An 11,320-nucleotide genomic window follows, 5' to 3' on the forward strand; every position below is an offset into this window, starting at 1 on the left:
TTAAAAATAACAATTGTTGTTGGTGTACTCTCGTCAAGTTTTTATCTTCAAAATAAGTGCAAAAATCTGTTACTATTCACAAAAGTAAAAGTGCTTTTTACTGACAATATCTTCGCAGATATTTCTATCGATAACACCAATATATTTAAAAATAACAATGTTATATGAGGAGGGATCCAATTACACACTTTTTTTGTTACACAAAATTACACTCTACATTTTTAAAGTCCAAACAGTCGATTCAAACCGTTCAACATGATGGATATGTTAAAATGTGCTTGTAAATCAAATTTTACATTTTTCTGAATTTTTTTACTATTTAATAAGATGGGTAAAAAAATTCAATGGTCTAGATATATCGATTTTGCTAAATACTTAATAAATAGTAAAGAAAAATTCAAAAAATGTAAAATTTGATCTGCAAGCACATTTTAATATATCCATTATGATGAACGGTTTGGATCGACTATTTGAACTTTGAAAATTTTGAAAATCAAAAATGTAATTTTGTGTCACAAAAAAAAAAATGTAATTGAATCCCTCCTCATATTATATACCCTCACAATAATTAGTTTGAGAGACATAATTTTGTAGCGGCGAAAACCCCCTAGCCTCTAATTTCAATTATGCTCTTGGCTCATCTCTATAAATAGCTTCTTTAAGATCATAGCGCATAAGCCAAAAAAAAGGAAAAACAAAGGAAAAAATGGAGAGCTTGAACAATGTAAGCAAAACCTTGATCCATATCAGCCACCTCCACCCGCTAAAACTCGTCGTGTCTCCGGAACCAAAACCGATATGTCACGCATGCAACATGCTATGTGCCGATCAGTCTTACGGTTGCGTTCATTGCCACTACTTTCTTCATATTACTTGCGCCACTACCGTCCGAAGCGTGCACCACCCCTCTCACCCATACCACACTCTGAATCTTGAGCTAACTCCAGCTTACCCTCACGGACAATACGGGTGCGATGGTTGCGGGGTCGCTGGTAGCTCCTTCTGCTTAAGATGCAGAGAATGCAGCTACGATCTACACCTCCCTTGTGCCGCTATCCCTCACGAAATCAACCACCATTCGCACCATCACCCGCTCATTCTTGTATACAAGAATCCCTATCCTCCCAACCTTGGATGCTTAACATGTGACTTGTGCAATAAGTACCTGGAAGTTAACAAATGGTTTTATCTTTGTAAAAGTTGTAATTTTGGTGGTCATGTTGGATGCTTCTCTCCTAAGAAACTAGAAGTGCTGTCACCTGGTCTTCAGTCATCGCAAGCACCACCACAACCACAACCACAACCACATGAAGCTACACAGCTGGAAATGATGCGTCTCCAAGGGGAGCTGATGGCTTCGAATGCGCTTAATAATATTAGGAGGCAAGCTGGCCGGAATGCTGTCGCCCTCACCAGCGATAATATTGTTTTCTATGAGAGACGTTGGATATGACATATGCTATTTTCAATAAATTAATTCTATTTTCTCATTTACATGGATATATATGGGGTGATCAGATCTAGTTCACTAAGGCATGTGGGTGAAGGAATTGTGGGGAAGGACACTGTTGAGTACTAATTGCTACGATTGTGATAGAAGGACGTGTGGTTTCATCCATTATGGATTATATATATATATCATTCTATGATATAGTTTAGGTATGTTTGTATTAAAATTGAAAGTATAATTAAGTTAGTTTCTCTCTGATGGTGGAGGGATCATGTTGCAATACATCATGAACCGAGAAATTTTAACTTTTGCCATCTTTCAAAAAAAAAAAAAAAAACTCAATAACCAGTTTTCACTAGGAATTATAGTTTTAACAGGATCACAGATTAAAAGTGCGAGTAAAGCTAGGGTGTGACATGCTCACCAAGAAAGTTTGGTGAGCATAACTCCAAAAATATATCGGATCAACGTTAAATGCCGAATCCAAACCGTTGAAATCCATGTACTTCATGAGTGATGCATATACATGCAAAATTTTGAAGTTTCGAGTTTATTTGCTACACGGTCAAGAGGTCAAAGAAACGAACATTTTATTATAAGTTATTTTACATATTTCATTTTTATTATTTCTTTGACCACTTGACCGTGTAGTAAATAAACTCGAAACTTTCAAAATTTTGCATGTATATGCATCACTTATGAAGTACATGGATTTCAACGGTTTGGATTCGACATTTGACGTCGATTCGATATACTTTTAGAGTTATGCTTATCAAACTTTCTTGATGAGCATGTCACACCCTAGCTTTACTCTAAAAGTGCTATCCCTTTATTGGATCGGAATTTGAAACAGGGATCCTATCTTCTTTTTTCTTTTTCTTTTTTTTGTTCAATATATATTCAAGGACACTGATGAAATGAGGGTGGGCCCAAAGGACAATGTAAAGTGTGAACTAAGGAAGAAGTGAATGTGAATTTTAGTGCACAAGTCAACGAGTACGTAACGTTGCACTTTGTTCTCATCTGCATATTCAACATTTTCTAAGAAAATACTATTCCCAGCTTGAATTTCGTGGCATATTTTTTTTTTTCACAAGCTCCTAAATCTCTAATTTATACAATTATGATAGAAGCTCGAATCTAACGGCGTTGGTTGTTTCGTTCATGTATACAATCAGATGTGAATATATAATGTTTTCTATTAACAAAGATAATTATTTTTTTATGTACAGATCAAGTACAGACTACAGAGAGATGAATCTCGTTTGTTAAATTTGTGAAGTCAATAAAAAAAAAAAAAAGCTTGTACTACCTAACAAACCGACCTCAGCTCAGTTTAGGGCTGCTAATGATTAAGATTCGGCTCAAACTCGACTCGGCTCGTCAATTGTAGCCCAATGATTCAGCTCTTAACTCGGCTCATTTTTGAAAGAAAAAACTCGGCTCATGAAAGAAAAAGCTCGACTCGACTCGGCTCATAAAAGAAAACGCTCGACTCGGCTCACGAACTCGCAAGCCGGCTCACGAGCCGACTCATATTTTTAATACATGTATATCTTCATTTGCTATGAGGCCTACCTTCATGCTGATGTTTAATTAATTTGCATGTAGAGACGAATTTTTTCAAATTTGTAATACATGTATATCTTCATTTGCCATGAGGTCTACCTTCAAATTTTTCAGATTTCAAATTTTTTTTCAGATTTCAAAATTTTCAGATTTCAAAATTTTTCAGATTTCAAATTTTTTTCAGATTTCAAATTTTTTTCAGATTTCAAATTTTTTCAGATTTCAAATTTTTTCAGATTTCAAATTTTTCAGATTTCAAATTTTTTCAGATTTCAAATTTTTTCAGATTTCAAATTTTTCAGATTTCAAAATTTTTCAGATTTCAAATTTTTCAAAATTTTTCATATTTCAATTTTTTTTCAGATTTCAAATTTTTTCAGATTTCAAATTTTTCCTTTTTCAAATTTCAAAGTTTTCAACATGTAATATGAGCCGGCATTTTGAAATTATTTTTAAAAAATGATATTTTTTTCAAATTTCTTTAGATCATTTCTTTAAAAAATAATCAAAGTTTTTCAACATGTAATTTAAAGTCACAAGAATATCTCTATCCCACTTCAATCATTTCTTTAAAATAATTAAATGATCATTTTTTTAACATGTAATGTGAGCCGGCTCACGAGCCGACTCGCGAGCTCGCGAGTCGAGCCAAGTGTTTACATGAGTCGAGTCGAGCCGAGCCGAGCCGAGCCGAGCTTTTTTCTTTCAAAAGTGAGCCGAGTCGAGTTAGGGCATTTTTTAGTTTCGAGTCCGATTCATTATGAAATATTGAGCTGCTCAACTCATTGATTCGCGAGCCGGCTCGACTCATTAGCAGCCCTAGCTCAGTTGGTAGAAAGGAGGACTGTTCATCTCCTTTCCAACCATACAATTGAAATTGGTTTAGAAGGGTTGGACCTAGCTGATTATTTGAGTGACAGAGCCGTTATTGATGTTATTGATTGTGCTGTTGGTCTTCTGCTCAGTATTTCATCTTCATCAGCTAGTGCCTCCTCTTCTAATGATATAGTCATTTCTGATTTCATTTAGTATTACTATTTCATGTTATGCTAGTATGCTTTTGTTGTTAGTTTGTTTTTTTAAAACTTTTTTGGTTATTAGATGTCGATGGATTGTATGCTAGCGCTTTATTTTGGACATGTTGTATAAACTTTTTGTTTCATAATGAAACCAGTGGTAAAATAGTACTTTTGTCAAAAAAAAAAAAAAAAAACATACAATTGAAATGAGGGTGCATGGCCCCACTTAAATATAAAGCCAAGAGGAAAATTGGAGCCAATAACTGGTAGAAATGAGGGTGGGTCCCACTTAAATATTTAAAACTGTTCAAAATCAATTGAAATAACAATTGCTTAATTAGGAGGAAAAAACAAAATTGGTGGCAGTTTCAAACTGCAACCCCTTTGAAACAACGACTCTGATATTTATAGAATTCTCTTACTGATAACCACTCTCAGTTTTAAAAAAAAAAAAAATTTTATAGAATTCTCAGAAAAAAAAGAGGTTAATGGATTTTTTTATTTTTTCAAGATGGTAAAAATAAAAATTTCGGCTAGATTTCTATTCCTAATTTAAACCTCTAGCTAGAGTCCCCTTCTAGTTCAATCACAAGTAGTTTTCATTGTAGTGACATCTATTTTTCTTTTTCTTTTTCTTTTTCTTTTTCTTTTTTTTTAAAAAAAAAAGGCAGAAACCTTCTTTTTCTCATCCAATGCTGATTTTCGTCCAAATTTGTGCATAAGTTTTTTTGAATAATTTGGATGAGAAAAGAAGCAGATTCTCTTCTGTTTCGTCATCATGGTTTATTTGTAACGCAAATTGGAGATACTTTTCAAAGCACTTTCTATCGTAGTCATAAGATTTGCGAATTATTGGCGAATTGTTTGTCAATAATTAGTTTTTTGGTGATGACGAATCCAATGCCGAATTATTCAGTTGACTGAACTTTGATCGAATTATTTCGGAATAATTTGTGAATTTTATCAACTTTTCTGAATTATTCGTGAATGTTTTCTCAATTTTTTTCAGAACTTTTTTTTTTTGGCTACCTTATAAGACTGAGATCTCTGATCTAAATAATTCCGAATTATACCCGAATTATTTTCGAATCACAAATTTTTAACCTCACCAAACCTAAACCCGAATAATTCACCAAACCTAAATCCGAATAATTCATTTGTTACTGTGCTTCCCATTACATTGGATTGTTCGTGTGGTCGATCTTAGCAGTTCGATTTGAAGGACAATGCATAGACTGCCTTAGAGCATCTCCAATCCAGCAATTGAAATTAATTGCTAAATTAGCAATTATGAAAATTTTAAAAATTAAGCAATCCACTCTTACATTGGTGCAATCAACCAAACAATTGAGAATTAAACTTTTGACCAATAAGAATTAAACATTTGGTCAACTGATCTTTAGAAAATGATTTCTTATTAAGCAATTTTTTTTCAACAATTGCTAAATAAGCAATAGCCATACAACTCCAGCAATTACAAAAACAATTGACACATCAGCATAAGCAATCCATAAGCAATCATTGTTGAAGATGCTCTAACCCTCGAATTTCATACAACTCTGAACTCATGTGATCGGCCATCACGTGGAACATTTTCGGCCTCGATAAACAGTTACGTTCGACATGTCGTGATTACTGATTAGCCATCGACAAATTGTTAAACAAAATCAAATTTATGAGCTCAAGTTCAACATCATTCCGTGATCTCTTAGACCAACTTTTAAGGAACTTGATCATATCCAACCCTTCTAAACCAATTTGAACTGCTTTGACGAAGTTACACTTGATCGCATCGCATAGCTAATTCCTCTAAATCACTGAAATATTTTCTGAAGAAAATTAGAAGTCGAGTCTTTGTTTTTTTAATTAAAGTCGTGCATAGTCACCTAATTATTTGTTTAAGATTAAAAAATATCTTTATTTTAATTCATGCAATATTATCTTTATAAAAAAAAAAAAGTTTGGCAACTATTAATTAAGTTGTATGTTTGAGAAATTGCAAGTTTGAGATCCAGATTGAAATTCCTTGTAAAGTTTAATGATTATGTACAAATCTTTATCTTAAAATAAAGTCTTGACTTCCAACCTTTCCTTAGGAATATTAAATTCTTAATAATTTTTTTTTATAATTTTGAATTATTATTTTTTCTAGTCTTAAACTAAATTTTTCTTTGAATTTGCTCCCCAGATCTGTATGAATTGTAGAATTTGGTAGATGTTTGGTATTCGCCATATACAAATTGTATATATTTATCTTTCTGATTGATTATGATTTCTTTCTATTTAAATTAAAGATTTTTTAGATTAATTGATAATTGATGGGTCATTACGTACACACGTACCGTACATTTTTAAATTTCTGATTAATTTTTTAGATTGATTGATAACACCCGAACCAATATTTAATTAATTAAAATATACTTCAATTAGATCATTACAACGTGTAGTAATTAAACAACAACCGATATTTTTTTCTCCCATCTTAAAAAAAACCCACAAATTTTGAAATAAAAAATCATATATTGGGCCGGTTTTTTTGTCTTAATTAATCCACCCCAATACTTGCATACGGGTGGAAGATCTAAGCCGTTCGATCTGTCATGACCATTCCAGCAACGGTCGGTCGTCACCCAGTTTTGTCAGATAGTGAAAAGAATCAATTGATTACCCACAGTATGTGTACTAACTTGAAACCACAGCCGTACATTGGTTGGAGAGTAGGCATTAAACAAAGAGATATAAGAGCATCTATATCTCTGAAATTATTAGAGTTTCTAATCTGATGTGGAAATTTCTAATTCAGTTTTAAGGATATGAGGGAGTTTCTTATTTAGAAACTATGCAATAAAGTTTGAGCAAAACTAGGGTGTGATGTGCTCACCAAGAGGGTTTGGTGAGCAGAACTCTAAAAGTATATTGAATCGGCTTCAAACGACAAATCTAAACCATTGAAATCTATGTACTTCATGAGTGATGCATGTATATGTAAAATTTTGAAAGTTTCGAATTCGTTTGCTACAAGATCAAGCGGTCAAAGAAATGAATCTTTTATAAGTTATTTTATAAGTTGTTCTATATATTAATTTTCTCATCATTTTTTTAACCACTTGACCTTGTAGCAAATGAATTTGAAACTTTCAAAATTTTGCATATGCATGCATCACTCATGAAGTACTTGGATTTCAACGTTTTGATTCATCGTTTGAAACCGATTTGATATATTTTTTGAGCTGTGCTCACGAAACCCTCTTGGTGAGCACATCACACCCTAGCTTTACTCATAAAGTTTTTTTTTATTAAGAAACTGTTTATAAACTCTATGCTGACCAAATAATTGGCTGAAATTGTTTCTCCTTTTTAATTTGTTGCTAACGTGGCTTAATAGAAACTCTAAAATTGATTTCAAGAATGTGAGAGTTAGATACTTTAGATATTTTAATTTCTAAAAAGCAGTTAACAGTTATTTAGAAACTCATGTGAGTTGCTGGGATGTAGATGCTCTAATAAAACTTCGCCACGTCATCTTTAGTATGTGTATTAACTTGAAACTGTAGCCGTACATTGGTTGGAGAGTAGGCATTAAATAAAGAGATATAATAAAACTTTGCCATGTCATCTTTAGTATGTGTACTAAGTTGAAACCGCAGCCGTACATTGGTTCGCCGTGTCATCTTTAGTATGTGTACTAAGTTGAAACCGCAGCCGTACATTGGTTGGAGAGTAGGCATTATAATAAAACTTCGCCATGTCATCTTTAGTATGTGTACTAAGTTGAAACCGCAGCCGTACATTGGTTGGAGAGTAGGCATTAAACAAAGAGATCTAATAAAACTTTGCCACGTCATCTTTAGTATGTGTACTAAGTTGAAACTGCAGCCGTACATTGGTTGGAGAGTAGGCATTAAACAAAGAGATCTAATAAAACTTTGCCACGTCATCTTTAGTATGTGTACTAAGTTGAAACCGCAGCCGTACATTGGTTCGCCACGTCATCTTTAGTATGTGTACTAAGTTGAAACCGCAGCCGTACATTGGTTGGAGAGTAGGCATTAAACAAAGAGATCTAATAAAACTTTGCCACGTCATCTTTAGTATGTGTACTAAGTTGAAACTGCAGCCGTACATTGGTTGGAGAGTAGGCATTAAACAAAGAGATCTAATAAAACTTTGCCACGTCATCTTTAGTATGTGTACTAAGTTGAAACCGCAGCCGTACATTGGTTGGAGAGTAGGCATTAAACAAAGAGATCTAATAAAACTTTGCCACGTCATCTTTAGTATGTGTACTAACTTGAAACCGTAACCGTACATTGGTTGGAGAGTAGGCATTAAACAAAAAGATCTAATAAAACTTTGCCACGTCATCATTAGTAAACTACTGTATATACGTTGCTGTGTACGTAGTTTTTGAAATTGATTTAGTTTTTCCAATGACTTGAGACTTTCTTTTATTGAAAAATCAAGTCTACTATCAGACTTTTTAAAAAAAAAGAAAAGAAAAGGAATCAAGTGATGGCACTTGATATTTTTTTTTTTTTTTCTCTAGCAGAAAATGTCATCATGATTATTTTATCATAGCATTAAAAAAAAAAAAAACTAAATTAGTGGCATCAGTTTGAGGACAATTTTGTAAAAGGCACGACTGTAATGATGCAATTTGGTCCAACATTTTTTTTACTGTAAACCGACCAATTTAGTTTAGTTCGTAGAAAATTAAAAACATTATTCAGAAAGAATTATATTTAAATTATAAATTGTTTTCAAATTAGAATCGGAAGTATTAGTTAAGTTTTTTTTTATTTTTGACAATCTTAACAATATTTTTTAAAATCGAATTTAACATTATTTATAATTACAAACTATATATTCTATGTTATTTGACATATGCATAGCTTGCAATTAAATTCTTAAACAAATCGACACTTTTTAGTATAGTTGATAATACAACAATAATAATCATGAATTTTAGGTTTTTAAAAATATTTAAATTTGTTAATGGACAACAAAATATGAACTAAGTCTTATTATTTTTATTGATATAATACATTTATTATATAATAAATTGTACTTACAATGTTAAATTCTAAGTCTATATTCTATTGTCAAGAGTGTAAAGATAATTTATTATCAAGTGATTCCTTCCGTTTGGATTAAATGAAGCTTTAAATTAACACATAAAATTGTTTAATAAAATAATAATTCATATTATAACAAAATACAATGTCTAAACTTATATTAACTGCATCTAAAATTTAAATTCATTGTCTGACATATTTAGTGTCTATTATATTTGAATTACTGGTTGACATTTATATATTTTTCAAATAATTTGAAAATATTCAGGAATATCATTCAAAATAATTTGCAAGTGACATTCTGACAAATAATTATTCCTGAATTTTCAAAAATAACTATTTCTGTATTTTAAAAAATAATTATTCTTTAAACAATGTCAATTTTTTTAATAATAATTTTTGAATTTATTTTTATTATGTTCTACAAAAAATGAACAACACCATCGAGAATATAAAAGAAGACGAGGGATTCAATTACAACTTTTTTTAGTGATAAATAGTGAATACTGACCATATGATTATTTGGGTCCTTGATATAGGCTAAATGTATATAATAAATGCGAGGTAAATGATTCATTAAGAACGGAGGTCATTGGTTTTCTTGTGGGCATGATTCTCTTTTATGATTTTATCTCTCTCCCCTTTTACTGTAGAATTAGTGGATTTTGTTTGCGATTGTGATTGTACAGTTAATTATGAAAATATGCAGATCCAAACAATAACTGATGTAAACTTGACTAAAACATGAAATAGACTCATATAAGACTGGTAACTTAAAAAAAAAATATTTCCATTTTTTAATCAATTCTGTTAACTCAGTGTTGCGCTGTAACAGTAGTATAAGGTTAACACTCGTCCTGCTCGTCTCCAACATAAAGAATTGATTGTTTTTTTCTTTGAAAAGTAGATGGAATCATGGAACCACACTATTCACAACAGTATTCGTTCAAATTTGTGATCAAAATGGAGTTCAACGTCTGAAAAAAAAAAACACTAGAATCGCATCATTGGTGCAGCTCTATCTAATATTCATGCGGATTTAATTTGCGCAGTCCAGTTCTAAACTCAAAATGTCACATCATAATTGTACATAACATGATCAAACATGACTCGATCGTCATATATAACTACTTTTATATCATATTTTAAGTTAGTTTATTGAAAAAAATGACATTAGAAATACTAATCACATAAATTGCAAAATAAAAATGAAATGATGTTAAAAAAAATACTTGTCATGTTTTTCAGAAAAATGTTTTAAATTTTTTTTTTCTTTTGCAAAATAGATTAAAGGAATGATGTTGGATTGATGACGTAACTTATCAAATGACGTGATGTGATTATGTCAGTTTGCGTGATGTATCGTATCAAGCTATTTCCGACCGAAGAATGATATGTCACGTGACTCATCACTTAACTGATACACATAACGTAACGTAACGTGTTGTAACATAACCAGTAAGAATGTGACTAATTTCTTTTATATGATAATGAGTCTGACGCTAATTTTCCTTTGGGCTTGGTGACTTGTTGTAATCTTGAACTTTCTCAATACGAGTTTGGAGCAAGATAGTGGACAACATAGGTGAGCAAATTATCAAGACCCCATTACTATATTATCTACCTAATTGTTCAATGCAACAGACAACGTCCAGTTTAAAGAACTGGAGAGCAAAGGAATAATAGTGGCAATACTAATACGAGCAGGATTTAAATGCCTATATTTTTTTTGTCTCATTTATATTTTTGATTTTTTGATTTTTTTAATAGCATAAATTTTAAAACTTATATGTCAAAATAAAACCATTAAATGTCATTTATATTATTTTCTCTACACACATAACGAATTTATCACTTTTCGGTTTTATTTTATATGAATCAATAAGTTAAAAAATCAACGTTCAGAATTTATCCATATAAATGTATTTTTGCAAGCTTTTGATACCAATCAAAACAAAGTTAAAATATCGTAAACTTTTGCATGTGCATAGAAAAAATAATATAGATCAAATTTAACGGTTTTATTTTGAAATTTAAATAATTTATTAATGTTTAAAAAATGAAGATATTTGAATTGTTCTGCTCATTATTAATTTATTTATAATTTTACGAGTCAAAGTCTATAAAAGAATATCCCAATTGTGTGTTCTAAATTTAATTGTTGAATAATTCTGTGACTTCTATCTAGCTATCACTTCCCTAGCAAA

General features: G+C 31.3%; 1 protein-coding gene across 1 annotated transcript; it reads left to right on the top strand.

Annotated features, from left to right (window-relative positions):
• The first annotated feature begins 706 nt into the window (after positions 1 to 706).
• Positions 707 to 1,453, top strand: LOC144553856 (protein VACUOLELESS GAMETOPHYTES-like). Its single transcript, XM_078302045.1, has one exon. It carries the CDS (start codon positions 707 to 709, stop codon positions 1,451 to 1,453), a length of 747 nt encoding a protein of 248 aa, XP_078158171.1.
• The last annotated feature ends 9,867 nt before the right edge of the window (positions 1,454 to 11,320 follow it).

The sequence above is a fragment of the Carex rostrata genome, chromosome 5, assembly GCF_964058835.1.
Source record: "Carex rostrata chromosome 5, lpCarRost1.2, whole genome shotgun sequence".
Taxonomy (NCBI): domain Eukaryota; kingdom Viridiplantae; phylum Streptophyta; class Magnoliopsida; order Poales; family Cyperaceae; genus Carex; species Carex rostrata.